Source organism: Pipistrellus kuhlii, unplaced genomic scaffold (assembly GCF_014108245.1).
Source record: "Pipistrellus kuhlii isolate mPipKuh1 unplaced genomic scaffold, mPipKuh1.p scaffold_m20_p_7, whole genome shotgun sequence".
NCBI classification, from domain to species: Eukaryota; Metazoa; Chordata; class Mammalia; order Chiroptera; family Vespertilionidae; genus Pipistrellus; species Pipistrellus kuhlii.
This window is the reverse complement of record NW_023425573.1, coordinates 49,589,637-49,605,909: the sequence shown is the minus strand read 5'-3', so window position 1 is coordinate 49,605,909 and position 16,273 is coordinate 49,589,637. Positions and strand designations below refer to the sequence as shown.

At 43.1% G+C, this 16,273-nt stretch overlaps 1 protein-coding gene across 7 annotated transcripts in view; it reads right to left on the bottom strand.

The window, feature by feature from the left end:
- The window catches only part of ACVR1 (activin A receptor type 1), a 129,367-nt gene that overhangs the window by 39,073 nt on the left and 74,021 nt on the right, over nt 1–16,273 (bottom strand). For all 7 annotated transcript variants that reach the window (XM_036420941.1, XM_036420942.1, XM_045575693.1 and 4 more), the window contains one exon: nt 15,264–15,337. In XM_036420941.1, the coding sequence (XP_036276834.1) occupies nt 15,264–15,337 (74 nt within the window). The remainder of the gene's footprint in view (nt 1–15,263; nt 15,338–16,273) is intronic.

Sequence of the window (16,273 nt, the reverse complement as noted above, 5' to 3'; positions counted from 1 at the left end):
ACTGCCTCGTGAAGGGCATCTGACGGTCTGGCAGCAGGCAGGCAGGCGATGTGCTCAGGCTGAAATACACCAAGTGTCCAAATGCTCCGATGATAAAAAACTCACAATAAATCACTCTTTTGGTTTTTTTGTTTGTTTGTTTGTTTGATCAGAGAAATTGATACTTGGTAAAGTTGGAAAGCCAAGGAGAAAATGTGTTCCAGGAGTTAAGAGAGAGAAGAGATCAATTTGAATGAGATCTCATTATATTCAAATAACAACAAAATAATGGTTTTAGGATTTCCAAGGGTTTGAACTCGTGATGCCTCCACTCCAGATGTGTTCTTCCTCAAGGTTCCCTAACTCAGCCAATGCTACCCTTATTCAGGTGTACAAGCCTGATGCTCTCTGGCTTCCACTACTCTCAAAACTGACACAATCCTTCTTCTGGTGGACCCGATCTCTGCCTCTTCAGCCTCCCCCCAGATCTCTTCAGTTCTTAGAAGGCCTCTTCCTGCCTCAGGGTCTCAGGTCCTTTAGGCATGGAATTCCCTCCACATGGAATGCTTAGTTCCCTCCCTGCCACCCCCCCACACCCCCTAGTTAGTTCTCAGGCTCCCCTCAGATCTTCCTTACGTGTCATTTCCTCCAAGAGCCTTTGCTCACACAGCCAAATGTAAAGTAGGAACCACCTGTCCACACTCACAAACATGTGTGTACACCTGTTCAATGTCCAAGACTTGCTTCTAGACCAGAGGTTGGCAAACTCTCAAGCCACACGTGGCTCTTTGGCCCCTTGAGTGTGGCTCTTCCACAAAATACCACGTGCTGGCATGCACATACAGTGCGACTGAAACTTCGTGGCCCATGCACAGAAGTCGGTTTTCGGCTCTCAAAAGAAATGTCAATCGTTGTTCTGTTGATATCTGGCTCTGTTGACTAATGAGTTTGCCGACCACTGCTCTGGCCTGTGAGCACCATGAGGGTAGGAACCGAGCCTTCTGTGCTCACCATTACATACCCCTCAGCCGCCTTAGTACTCGGCAGGAGCACCACCAGCCTGAGGACTGTTTGCTTCAGAATGAAGTTTCTCTTCACAGAAAGGATTCAGAGGTGGGAAGAGACATGATGCTGGTTTTCAGAGCAGACTGAGCCCATAAAGTCTTTAAATGTCAGCAGAGATCTTAAGGCAAGGCTTAGTCACCTAGCCAGCATGTCTGTGCAAACCACTCCCTCCGAGAGCAGCTTGCCGCGGCCTCACATCTGCTCACCTCCCCGTGCTCACAAGTGTGGAAAACCCATCCTTCTTGGGGTGTGCTGGGCTTTTTGTCTGCTTGTTTGTTTGCTAGAGGAAAGAGGTGAAACATAAGAGTTCCTGAAACGGGGAATTAATACATTACAGAGCAGCAGGGCTCTTACAAGTGGTCCTTCCTAGGATGGCTGATTTGAGGACTTTTAGCTTCACCGCTCCAAACACAGTATAAGTGTCTGACTCTAGGTGGCTGAGAGGGGTCATACGGGGCTCGCTGCTCGGCAGTGGAAACCATGCCCCTGGTCTCTGCTGCCGTTTCTCTCCTGTTGGGAAAAGAGCAGAGTGCTCAGCAGGCAGTGGGGAAGAGCAAATGACATCATTTCCCCCCTCTTCCTTTGCTGAAGGTGATAAGGATTCCGAAGTCATACTGCACTTGAACTGCTAGAGCTGAGAGAGGGAAAAAGTGCCATCTGTTTATTTTGTGTCTGGCTGACTCCCTCTCTGTGAAATAATCCCTGTAAATGAAGCCTATTGCAGCGGCCACACCTTCCATTTCAAAGCCAAAAACGCAGCCTGTGTTTAAGTGACTAACATGATGAGGTACTGACCTAAGACAATATCGGTCTGTCTTTTCCGTGTTTTTCATGATCCCCGGAATGGGTCAAAGACTTGCCTTTAACCCAGACGCCGTGTCTGTGAAGCAACTCCTGAAGGGCCGTGAACGTGGGGAGAAGAATGACCCCTTTCTTGACTCTGCTTCAGAAAAGCAAACAATTGCAAGGCCTAATGGAAATGACCTACTGAGGAATCCTTGTGGAGAGAGCATACCCCCATCTCACCCCGCATACTGACAATGCCCATGTCTGGAAGTAACTGTACCGCAGCCTGAAGGAGGATGGGAAATGTCCTGGTGGGTTACACACATTTCATAAAGTCACCCCCTGTTCAGGCTTAGGAGGGAGCCAGGGATATGGTGACATCTACAGAATGTCCTGGCGAGGTCTGTTCACAGTGCGGAGAGGCGTTCCTGACTCTTTCCTTGTTCCTGCTCCAGAGAAGACTGCCTACCCAGGGTCCATATGGAAAGTTTTGGTTTTAAAGGAAGCCTTAACAAGGGCTAGATGGGAACGGACAGAAGGAACTCGGGGCGGCTTCACCACCCAGTGCCCACCTCTGTTTCCCCTCTGGTGCCCTCCTCCAGACCTTTTTTCTCGGGGACTCGGGGAACAGGCCTCCAAGGTAGCCAGTCTTTGCTTTGCTTAGCATCTGTGAGCCGCTACCACAGTGCCACTCCCTTTCCGGAAGCTTTCAAACCACAGAGATAAACCCTTCAAAAGATGGGCCCTGTGCCAATTTGTTGAACAACTGTCTTACAGAACCAGCCTCCAGGCATTGTAGAAACCAAAAGCTAAAGGTGAAAACTGTGGAATTCCTTAAATTCCTCCTCTCTGGCTCCCTATCCTACCCAACTCCAGAGAAAAGCACAAAGGGAACAAGGTAATTTCTAGACTACTTTTTTTCCTGCTCAGATGAGGCCACAGAGATACTCAAGGGTGAGAAACTGGGCAGACCCCAAGCAACTCTCACAGTGCTTTTTCCCTATTCCCCTTATTTCCCAATTCATGTCCCAGGGCCCTAGCAGAACTCCAGGAAAGGTTAATGAAGAAAGGAACCCCACGCCTTCCGTCCCATGAATATAAGCCCTGGGCATCTGCATTCCAGTCTTTATCACTTGACCTTTGCATTGTATATCTTCTCTCCCCTATCGGTTTAATTCATAGGATTCACAAGAATCTGGTAACTCCTAAATTTCAGTCCCTTAAGAAGGCTTATTAGCCATAAACTTAAGATCCAACAGTCACCATGAGCAGGTGGAGGTTGGGTCATTCTCCCTGAGCCCATGGAAAGGCTCCAGAGGTCCTCATTCATTTGCCTCTCAACACAGCCATTATTGCTTATCTTATTTTCAGCTCTTATAAGTGTATTTCTAGTAGCCCATGATCTCACTCATCTATGGGAAATAATGAACATAAACTGATGAACAAAAACAGACCCAGAGACAGGGAAGCATTGATCAGACTGTCAAACCTCAGAGGGAAGGCAGGGGAGGGTGGGGGTAAGGGGAAGAGATCAACCAAAGGACTTGTGTGCATGCATATAAGCCTAACCAGGGGTCACGGACAACAGTGGGTGGGGGCATGCATGAGGAGGGGGTTTGGGATGGGAATGGGGGGATAAGGACAAATATCTGATACCTTAATTAATAGAGAAATAAAAAAAAATAAATAAAAGGTAGAAAGGTAGAAACTGAAACATTTCTTTGTGGTTCTGTGAACCAGAACTGGCTTTGCAAACACACACTCCCTCCCCCGCACCCTCTGTGGCAGAGCACACCATTCCCAGCTCCCACAATCACCGTGGGCCTGGGCAGAAGGCAGGCACCTAAAGCCGAGACGTGTCACGAGGCCACTGGCGGGAGAGCAAGAATATCTAAACACAAACCGCGGCGAGAGCTACAGGCTAGCGTTTCCACAGATTCTCTTTGGCTCCTGGAGCTGCAGAGCACTGGCGGCCTAAAGATAACCCAAGTATTTACGAAGGGTCACTTTTAAATAGTAGCTTTAATACCACCAGTCACTTCAGAAGTATTTCCTTCCAGAGTCTGCTTCCATCTACACGGGCGTGCCAAGCATGCCCAACAATGGCAGCCCGCTGAAGAGATGAAAGCCCAGCAGTAAAGGGAAGGAGTCCCAAAGGGGAACAGACAGCTCCCGACACGCTGCGACTCTGTTCTGTGCCCAAATTTGGACTGCTGAGGAAGAATAACTCAGCTCGGAGACACCTTGTAGACGTGATCGACTGACAACCGTGGGGGATTAAAGAGCAAGGATGAAATTAGTTTGTCTCAATTAGTTTCTAAGCGGAGGCAGCAGAAACCATGGATGGCCACTATCCAGGAGCGCTTGCAGGAAAGCCTTTCCCTCCAAGAGAAAACTCTACCTCTCAGCCTGCTTAAACCACAGTTTGGCTGAGCAAAGAGAACGGCGTGGATTCTTCACCACATACTGTACATACACAGCCACTGTGGCCACCCACTAACCACAGAAGCGCCAAGTAGAACAGCTCCGAAGAGCCTACTGATTTTTTTTTTCTTCCTTTCAAGCTAGAGCCAAGGTTCCCAAGATCTTCCTAAACACCATTAAAATCTACCCAGCCCCTCACCGATCCACCAAGTGAGTGCACACTGTCCTCAGTGGCAGTCGGCCAGGGGCTGGTGTACAGGGGACAGGTGCTCAGTGAGCTATTTTCAGTTGCTATCAGATCAATCTGGAGCTGCACATGCTCCGTAGGCAGGCAAGTTCTGGTTGCATTTCAAACTCTGGGGCAGCCAAGAGACATACACCTTCCACAGCTGCCAGGGCAACCAGCTGCCCGGTGCTCCTCCCAAGACAGGGGCAATGAAAACAGTGTAACCTGGCCAGTCAACATGCCAGCGGGCAAGCTGTGCTCCCGTCTCCCTGCCCAGGTTATTCCGAGCTGGGCTTATTGACACTCCATGGCAACGCAGGAACAAAGGGCCAGCGAGAGGGATTTAAATGTCTCCCAAAAGTTGCTAGAAAAGTCACCCGCTCAGACGTCTGCTTTCATAATAAAAGTAGCCCTGGAGTTATTACTAGGTGCGCGTTGTTTGCCGCTGCTGTTTTGTTTGTGAACCGCATGGACCAAAGGTCTACCCTTTGAACTAAGGTTGGGTTTGGGTTTTTTTGCTTCTCTTTGTTGTTCGCCATCCCTGAATTGGAGGCCTTCGAAAATGCAGCCTGTGGCAGAAACCGGTTTGGCTCAGTGTATAGAGCATCGGCCTGTGGACTGAAAGGTCCCTGGTTTGATTCTGGTCAAGGGCATGAACTTTGGTTTCGGGCACATCCCAGGGGGCGGGGCGTGCAAGAGGCAGCTGATCGATGATTCTCTCTCATCGATGTTTCTAACTCTCTATCCCTCTCTCTTCCTCTCTGTAAAAAATCAATTATATATATATATATATTTTTTTTTTAATTTTTTTTTTTTAAATGCAGCGTGTGGGCTTCCCTGACAACACTGCAGGGGGACCACATTTTCCCATCCCTTTACCTCTCATCTTGCTGTGTCCGGTGGTCCACTTTCACCCAAAACTCTTCCAGAACACATTGACTGCCCCTACTTAATCTCTCAAGAGCTCTCACTGCTCCACACACAAGACCCTGCCAAGCTCGTAGGGCCTAGTCTTTCACCGGAATCCCTTCTCCAGGCAGTTGGGCTGATGGGACTTCCCAGGCAGCATCCTACATCGCCTCACTTCTCTGGGCTCCATCCCTGTCCCACCTAACAAGTCCTTCTCAGTCATTCCCTCACTAGTCCCGTGTCTGTTCATCCTTCCAGACCGCCCTGCCTGGGCTGGTGTCCCCAACCAAGCCCACTGTGACATGGAGGCCCTTTCTGCCGATGTTCCCTGTGCCGTCCTGTGACCTTTGCCCTATCCAACAAGACTGTGACTCCTTGTCATCAGGAACCACTTCCAGTTATGCTGACGTCACCAGTGCCTGCCAGTGTACTCATGCTGATTGATCAATTAGAACAAATAGTCTTAAGAAATTACAAGTGCTGGAGAGGTTGTGAAGAAAAAGGAACCCTCACGCACTGTTGGTGGAATGGAAATTAACACAACCACTAGCCCATCGCACGATATCGAGCACAGTAAACGCCCGACGCTTCCACGGGAGATGGCGGGTACTGCAGCGCGCTGCCAGGAGCCTCACTGCTTCCATAGGAGCCGTGCAGCTTCCCCCGGAGCCAGATGCGAGCCACCAAACCACAGAGCCACCGAGCCACGGGCGTCCACAGGAGCCAGGAAGGAGCTGCACCACTTTTCCGGGGTGTGGGGGGGAGGAACCTGTGCCAATTCCACAGGAGGTGGGAGGGAGCCGTGCTGCTTCTGCAGGAGACAGTCCTGCCAGGCCTGCGCTGGGCCTCAGAGGCTGAGGGCTGGCCCCCTGTCCCTGTAGTACCTGCTCCAGTTCCAGGGGGCGGGCTGAGCTGGGTTGTGGCTCCCGGTCCCCCTCTCTGTCTCCATCTCCATCCGAGGCTTCACCTGTGTGCGCAACCTCCTCCTATCAGGTTGTGACCCGTTATGGTATCCTGGCCTAATTTGTATATTTCCTCTTTTCATATAGATGGGTAGGGAGGTAGGTAGGTAGGTAGATAGGTAGATGATAGATAGATGATAGATAGATAGATAGATAGATAGATAGCATGGAGGTTCCTCAAAAAACTAAGAGAGCTACCATATGGCCCAGCAATGCCTCTTCAGGAGAGCCAAAGTCAAACACATGAGCTGTTGTCTTCTTTACTGTGATTTCAGGTATCTACCTGAAAATCTTGAAAAACATGATAGAAGAGGGTGAAGGGGGTCAAATATTCAGTGAAGAAAAGAGACTTGACTTTGGGTAGTGGGCACACAGTGCAGGAGACAGATGATGTATCCTAGAATTGTACACCTGAAGCCTATATGTTAGTAATCCTATGTCACCCCAATAAGTTTAATAAACTATTTTTTTAATGTAAGATTGTCTTTTAACTGAGTCTCTTCCCCCAAACTCAGAATAAATGCTTTGAAAGGATGTGCTCTCTTATCTCCTCAGCCCAGATCAGATCCTGTCTCCTAATATATTTTTTATGTTACAATAATAATTATTATAGCCAACATTATTTATTCATTTGTTTGTTGAATATTCATTGAACACCAACTACATGCCAGGCACTGCCTTAGATACTGGGAATAAAGCAATGAACACCACAAAGCCCCGGCCACCTGGCTCACCTGGTATGTATTGCCCATGACTCCTCACAACTACTCTGCTCCTGACTCCACAGAACACGGTGGTAACAGACCCTGAGGGGTGGAATAACACATACACAGAGAGACACAGTAAAGAAGACAACAGCTCATGTGTTTGACTTTGGCTCTCCTGAAAAGGTCCCGATTCTTACCCATGACCAAGAGCCCTCCCTTCAGAAGATACTCTTTGAGTAGTAACACCACCATTTAATTATCAAAAATTTACCCTAATCCTCTGCAAACCTGACATTATGAAGCACATGAACTAGGACATGATAGGAAATAAAAAGAAGCCACGACCTTGTAACTCCATATGGCATCTGTGGCATTCTTCATCAAAGAAGTCAACTTCTACACTGGATTGTGGGCATTTTCCCGTTTTTTAATTTATAACTTTCCTGAATAAATTGGATTTTCTTTAATTCCAACAGACTTGGTGTAGGTACCAGAATTCAGGAAGTAAAACAATGGCAGCAAAAATAAATAAATAAAAGAGCCCATTTCACACTACAAATCACCATTTGAATAAAAAATACTGAGTTGTGTTGTGTGTGTGGCTTTTTTAAGGTGAATTTCACCACCCCATTCCCAAGAGGACTTCCTTGTTCTTCCTCCTATTCCTTCTCTCCTTCCCACATCCCCCACATACACAGATCCTAGGAAAGTCCGAGCTCTGCTCTAACCCATAACAAAGAATTAGAAGCAGCATTACCGTGGATCTGCGAAACGCCGCTCTGCAGAGCTCAGATTCAGCCGATTAGAACAGGCAGCAGCTGCCGGGGTGTTATGACCAAGACTGAGAAAACACGAAGGTAAACTTCCCTCTTCCCCTCAAATCCCTAGCTTCAAGAGAGAGGATTGTCAGGCCACAGGAAGTTATGAGAAATAAAAGGTCCTAGGCCAGCTTCCTCAGAAAATACACAGGTGAGCTGTCAGAGCCTTCACCTGCGGGGAGGGGGGACATCTGGGCAGTGAACCCTTGGGAGCAGACTGCAGTAATCTTTTTAAAACTATGGGTAACGACCCATTAGTGGGTAGTGAAATCTGATCTAGTGGTTCGAGACAAGGTTTCTTCCTTCTTTTTAAATGAAATAAGACGCAATAGAACAAAAAAGAGAAGTAATAGGAGAGGACCTTAAACTTAGCAAGTGATCACTGTTTCATGAAATTTTTGTTTCGTGCCTGTGCAGGTCCTAGTCTAAGATGTTTCTAAATGTAGATGCACTGGATCTAACTCTAAAATGCTTCCTACTGTGAGTCACTGGGAAGAGTTTGAAAGCCACCCTGCCCTGTGTCTCACACTATTTTGGAACTGACATGCGATCTGAGTAATTATGACTATTTCACATAATCATTATCTGTGGAAGCTCGCCTGCGGTCATGCAGGCAGCAGAGGAAAGCTTCAGAGGACAGTTAGCAGTGTTTTGAAAGCTAGAAATTAATTTTCAATATCTTTTGTTTTCCATGCTGTTTATTTCTTCTGCTGCTCATTTCTTTTTAAGAGTTAAAGTTGCTTAAAAAGTTCCTGGACCCAACTTGTGTGTATGTGTGTATGAGAGGGAGTGGGAGGAGGAGGGAGGGAGGGAGGGAGGGAGGAAGGGAGGGAGGGAGGGAGGGAGGGAGGGAGGGAGGGAGAGAGAGAGAGAGAGAGAGAGAGACAGAGAGAGAGAGAGAGAGAGAGAGGGAGGGAGGGAGAGAGAGAGAGAGGGCGCGCTTCCTCATATCAAGCAATCCTCAAACACCAGCAAAGTATCTGAGAATTCAATCAGATCCCATGTGTAATGAGCTCGGTCCCACAAGACCACTTTCCACTTCGGGCGCCAGTCTCAATCAGAGATTCCCACCACCCCCTCCTTGGGTTCAATTAATTTTCTAGAATAGCTCACAGAACTCAGGAAAACCCATAGACTCACTAGATTACTGATGTACTACAAAGGATATTAAAAGATAGGAGTCAATGGCCAGATGAAAATATACACAGGGCAAGGTCCCAAACAAAGGAGCTTCTATCTGCCTGAAGTTGAGGGCCACCAGGGTGACACACACAATCTAGTTCCCCAGCATAGAAAGTCTCCAAAAAGGGAATGACAAACTGTCCTTTTTAGGGTTTTATGGAGGCTGCATTACATAATTATGACTGACTAAGTCAATGACCATTGGCAACTGATTCAACCTCAATTTCCCTCTTCTCCAGAAATCAGGGAATGAGACCAAAAGTTCCAATAGCTTAACCACATGGTTGGCTCCTACCCCTTAGGGGTGGGTGGGATCCAAAAGTTACCTCATTAACATAACAAGAAATGCCATTCTTGCTTTCATCCCTTAGGAAATTCCAAGGGGTTTAGGATCTGAGTATGAAGACGAAATATATTTTGGTCATCTGAATGATTGTAAATCACAATATCACAGGTGCATGTATGACTACAAATCTCCTGCTGTGCTAGCTTTTCCATAAAAAGAAAACAGCATTCATCCTTTCGCTCTTGGGACCAAACTTTGTAAAAGAAAAGCTTGGAAGCTATTGCACTGCCCACTCACTGTTGACTATAAAGAAATCATTTAATGAGCTAGGGTCCTGGATTTGTCTTCCCTTCTGTTCAATACTTGACATGATTAAATTTTTAGAGTCCTACCCACACCCCACTACCACTTCCTCTTATATAAATCTGCATTGAATATGGACATTTTCTAAGATCCACTGGAGGTGGGGGGGAGAGAGAGACTGGATGTGACTTTAGTTTAACTATCCACAGAAGAAACAAACATTCCCCAGGAAGGAAAGCTAAAAGGAAGCTTTGTCACAACTCACCTTGCATCAAATAATACACCATCATTCCATTAGATAAGAAAATGTGACAATAAAGAAATATCTTTAAAGAGTACAGCTTCATTAGATGTTTACATTTTAGGTCCTAGGAGTGGCAAATAGCTCAGTACCTCTCAATTATCTCCCCCAAAAAGTCTCATTTGATGATGAGTCCATGAAAAAGATTTTGTTCTGAATAAAAGGAATAAATTTATAGTCATGAGAAATGAGAGCAACAAATTTAATACCAACACATTTTTCTTATATTCACTCACCCCTTCAGGAACTTTCAGAATCCCCAATAATGAGAAATGCAAAGAAAGGCTTATTCTATTCTTCCCACACCAGTGGCCAAGAGGGGTACCTTTATGGTCTCTAACAAAAAGTCCATTGAAGTTATCCCCATCCTCCCCTCATCGGGTAATTGGGCTGGAAAGTCTGAGTGGTGATAGCTTCATAAATACTAAAATCTGTAAAAAAATTAACCAATTTTTCAAGTCAATACTAAAAATTTAGGCCAAAACCTCTTGCTCAAAACTCTGCAAAGTCCAGACTCCTTTAGTGTAATAAAATCTAACGATGGCTTACAAATTTAATAAAATGTGGGTCATCCTAGCTCTGAAATATTTCTGAAGAAGCAATATTGCATTGGAAGCACTTGTGTCATGGTCACCACCTGCAAATGCTCACAGGGACAAAGGGAAAGCCAAACGTGGAGGTGCCGGAACAAAGATGGACTTCTCCCTGGCGGCATAATAGTGGTGTTAGAGAATGATTAGTCTTATTAATGGGAAGGGAAAGGAAGGCTATATGGGTAATTAGGACTCAAGTGCTCTTCTCTGTGAGAGCAAATAAAACTCTTCCTGCAGCTAGAGTTGTATATATAATGAGCATGAAAAATGAAATACCGGTATGAGAGACAAGAGGAAAAACACAACTCAGGTGAAGCAGCCTCACCATGTGCTATTAAAAGATTTCATCTCAACCTTGTCAGCAGACGGGATTACACTGGATTCTAGCATGTGCCAGATATAATGTGAATGTGGGTGTAGCTAATTTAGGGTACCAGAAAAACGCAAAATTCTGAAGAAAATGGATAATGGTTGAAACTCCTACACACTATTCCTCAAAGTCTATCAGACCTTTCATTGGCTCCAGCCTTAAGCAAGAGTTTTAACCAATTCCAAAGCACATCCCCCAAAACCTACCTCATTAGGGTCATCATGAGGATTATGGGAAATAATGCATACAAAAAGGTTAGCCCAACATTTGACACATATTAGCCACTCCCTAAATATTCCTTCTAATCATCAGAGGGGCAGTTATAGTAAAGAGTATTTTCCCAACTTATTTGGTCTTTTCTGCCCCAGAGCATTTAGGATTGCATAGAACGTGAGCAATGTCCTAAAGTACACTCATACTAGCCAAACTCTACCACAATCACTGTTTGGAGCCTATTATTTGAAGAGATAAAAATATTCCTTGGCAGTATTTAAGAGATATTTGGGAGTAACTGGGAGACAAAGAAGAAAAAGCTTGTTGCTGTTGTTGTATCGGACAATGAAGAGTAACTACCACACAAAGTATATTAGAACAATATCTCTACAAGTTTCTTACTTACGCCCCAAGAATGCCATCAGCTTCAATGAAGCACAGTTAATAAGGACCATTATAGTTTTCTGTAAATATCAAACATAGTTCTGCTTCCTTTTAAACTTGGCACTCTAAAGCTCTTCACTAGACAATGGGGTTTATAGAAAGATTTTCTGTATCTGCTCTATTATTTACCTCTTTTGGTTCAGTATTTTGTACTTAACATTTGCTTTATGACTAATGTTGAGTATATTAGTGTGTATTACAATTAGGGGTTCTCAGTGGCTTTAAAAAATTCCTAGTAAATATATAAAAACAAAGAGTCTTTTCATAGAATATGTGTTTGACAGTTAACAAGTTGAGTTATGGAGAGAAGACACAACTAAGGCCAACTGCAATTATGATTAGAGCCCTCTAGGTTGTAGCACTCATTGGATATTCTGTTTAAAAAAATAAATAAATAAATAGAAAGCCACTTCTGCTAAAGAATATGTATTCTTTCCCCTTCTTGTAAACTTCCTAGCGATGGTGGTAGATTAAATGGCAAAACCTTAGTGGTAACCTGTTTCCATTTCAGCCAGACTAACTCGTTTCATTATATACTAGAGGCCTGATGCATCGATTCATGCACATGGAAAGGAAATTAATTAGAAGAAATATTTTAGAGGCCAGGAGAGGACTGCAGGAAAGATTGACCTGTCAGGGAGAGATCATGGGAGGTCTCCAGGGTACGTCCAGCCTGTCTCGGCCAGATCCCAGCGGCAAGCTAACCTACCGGTTGAAGCATCTGCCCCTAGTGGTCAATGCACGTCATAGTGACTGGTCAAACAGTCGGATACTTAGTATATTAGAATTTTATTATATGGACTGTTACTGTGGCATTAAAAAGACATTTGCTGGATTCTTTGGGCAACTTAAGAGCTAAAAGCAAGAAAAAGCAACCAATGGTATGGCTGATAATATTGGTCAATAAATGCTTTTTCCCCTTCTCTTTTTCTCATTCCTTTTCCACTACTTCTCTATTCATACTACATTTCCATCTCAATTTCTCTTCCATATTCTTTTTCTTTTGACCACGCCACATCCATGAAGTCAAATGAAACCCAGAGGCACTTCTTGTTATCACACAGAACCAAAGGCATAGAATTTGGAGGAACTTCATTCCATGACATTCTTTAGTTTTTGTTGTAGTGATCAGTGTTTAGCAATTAAAAAAAGAAGGAATATTTCTAGAAACTTAGCTGTTATGTCTCCAGACATTGTCAAATGTCCCTGGGAAGGTTGTATCACTGAGCTGAGAACTACTGTTAACCTATCAAATTGTCCCAACCCATTTCTTCTTATTAATCCCTTCAACCTAGGACCCAACCTCTCTTCTGTTTAAAAACCTCTAATTCCTTTAAACTTGCCATTCAGGATCTTTATTTCATACCCTCTTGGCACTAATTAAAATCACCGCAGTATTAGTGGAATGTTTTTAACAGCATTGCTTAGCACCAGAACCTACACTATAGACTCCCAAATTATTTACAACACAATGTCCAATAGAAATTTAATGTAAGCCATATTATGTAATCTCACATAATGTAATATTATTGGGTAACAAGAAAAAATGTAGATGTCCCTGAGCATGGCAATAGCTTTTTAGAGGCAAGATCCATGAAAAAAAAAAAAAAAATTACGGTAGACATTTCATTAAAATTAAAAATTTTGCTCTGTGAAAGACAATGTCAAGAGAATGAGAAGAGAAGCAAAAAACTGAGAGAAAATATATGCAAAAGGCACATTTTATACAGGACTGTTTCCCAAAACATATAAAAACTCAAAAATAAAAAATAAAAAATAAAAACCAACCTGATTTTAAAAATGAGCCAAAGACCTCAACAGACACATCAGAAAAAATACACAGATGACAAATAAGCACATGAAAAGATGCTCCACACCATATGTCATCAGGGAAATGAAAATTAAACCGACACCTAGTAGAATGGCCAAAATCCAGAACGCCGACAATGCCAAAGAGTGGCCGGATGTGGAGCAGCAAGAACTCTCATTCACCCGAAACCGGTTTGGCTCAGTGGATAGAGCGTCAGCCTGCAGACTGAAGAGTCCCCGGTTCGATTCCGGTCAAGGGCATGTACCTTGGTTTCGGGCACATCCCAGTAGGGGGTGTGCAAGAGGCAGCTGGTCGATGTTTCTCTCTCATCGATGTTTCTAACTTTCTATCCCTCTCCCTTCCTCTCTGAAAAAATCAATAAAAATGTATTTAAAAAAAAACAAAAACTCTCATTCATTGCTGATAGGGATACATAATGGTACTGCTACTTTTGGAAGACAGGTTGTAATTTCTTACAAAACTAAACCTACTCTACCATACAATGTAGCAATCATAATGTTTATCTAAAGCAGCTGAAAACTAATTCCACACAAAAATTTGCATACCAATATTCATAGCAACTTTATTCATAACTGCCAAAACCAGGAAGCAACCAATATGTTTCTTTAATGAATAAACTGATACATTCAGACAATGGAATATTATTCAGTGCTTAAAAAAAAAAAAAGGGGGGGGGAAAGCCATAAAAATATATGAAGGAACATTAAGTGCCTATCAGTAAGTTAAAGAAGTCAATCTGAAAAGACTATATACTGTATGATTCCAACAATATGTCATTCTAGAAAAGGCAAAACTCTGGAGGCAGTAAAAAGATTGGTGGTTGCAAGTGCTTAATGGTAGCAGGGGAAAAGGATGAATAGGTGGAACACAGAAAACTTTTAGAGCAGTGAAATAGTCTGTATGATATGATAATGGTGAATACATGTCATTATACATCTGTCCAAACCCATAGACTGTACACCACCAAGAGTAAACCCTAATGTAGACTATGGACTTTGAGTGATTATAATGTGTCAATATAGGTTCATCAATTATAACAAATGTACCACTTTAATGGAGGATATTAATAACAAGAGAGACTCTGTATGTGGAGGTGTAGGGGTATGAGAAATCTCTGTTCGTTCCTTTCAGTTTTGCTCTGAACCTAAAAAACAGTTTTAAAAAGTCATAATAAAGAGGAGGAGGAGAGAAGTGCTAAATCTGATAGGATTAAGAGCAAACTTGTTTACAGTAAGCCAAACCATACACAGAACATTCTTGCACCACTCACAGATGGGGATTTGTTCTGAGAAACGCATCCTTAAGTGATTTCATCACTGTGCAAATATCATAGAGAACATGCACATACACACGTAGATGGTATAACCTACTACATAACTCGGCTACATGGTATAGCCTGTTGCTCCCAAGCTGTATAAAACAATACAAGATTAAGTCATGTGAAAGAGAAAATGATGCAATGAAATGTTGTGGTAAACACAAAGTATATGATTTTACAGCAAACCTTTTTTAATAAGTAGAAAGAGTGCACTCTACAAGAATGATAAAAAAAAGTATAGTAAATTCATAAACCAGTAACAGAGTGTCATTTATTATCATTATCAAGTACCATGTACCATACGTAATTGTATGTGCTCACTTTTTTTACGACTGACAGTGCAGGACTGTTTACACCAGCATCTCCACAAACATGTGAGTCATGTGTTGATCTATGACCTTTCAGTGGCTATGAAGTCACCAGGTGATAGGAATTGTTCATCTCCATTATAATCTTATAGAACCACCATGGCATATGTTTATCTGTCCTTGGCCGAAATGTCACCATGTGGCACTTGAGCTACCTAAACAGCTGTGAGCCTCTTACCTTCCATACTTGGGGAGGGGAAAGCAATCATCATTAGCACAGGAAGAAGCATCACTCCATCTACCATTGTACAACTGCGGAGGAAAGAGAGAGATATAAGTAAGACAAAAAAATGTAACTGCAGGATGACAAGTTAAATTAAGCATACCACTTTCAAACTGCCATTCAAGGCCTTTCTTACAAATCCCCCTCACATATGTTGCCTTATTTCTTAGTATATTTAAACACATACCCTTTACATAGATCTAAACAAATTATCTTAAGGAGTTAATCAGATGTACCTCCTGCTGGTGGCCACTCTAAGGTGATTTTCTCTGAGTCTACCCTCTGACAAAGAACTCAACAGGGACAGGAAAAATTCTCAGCTACATAAGGCTAGGCATTCCCAAAGGATCTTAGATTTGAATTTTATCTTACCCTATTGAATGCAGAATTGGTGTTAAATTAAAACCTCTGAGAAGCATGAATAGACTGTTCTTACAGTATGATAAAAATTAGGTTGACTGAAATCATTCTTACAGTATGATAAAGATTAGGTTGACTGAAATCATTCAAATTACTGTGTTGAGCCTTACTTCCCCTTGCTCTTCCTATAGCCCCAAGGGGAAAAAAGCAAACCTACAATGTATCCCTCATCTTCTGGCAAAACAATGCTTTCCTTTATCAACCTCAAATTTAACAGAAGACAGACACAGCCAAGACAGGAAGAAATCATGTAGATGTGTAATATGTAAAACTGTAACTGAGAGAAAATAAGATACCTGATAAAAAATTTCAAGTTGATACTACCCTGACACTACATTGGCAAAAGATCAATGTTATGAGAAAGAAGACTACAAAAGAGAACTTTTCCAGTTGAATAAACTTGAAAAAGTTTCAGGAATATGATGACAGTTTGGTTATATGAGTTCTTTATTACAAGAAATAATTTTTGAAAATTAAACCTTTGTCTAGTTGTAATTTTCTGCATGATAAAAAAAAGAAGAAGAAAATGGGTGAAGTTCTTTAAT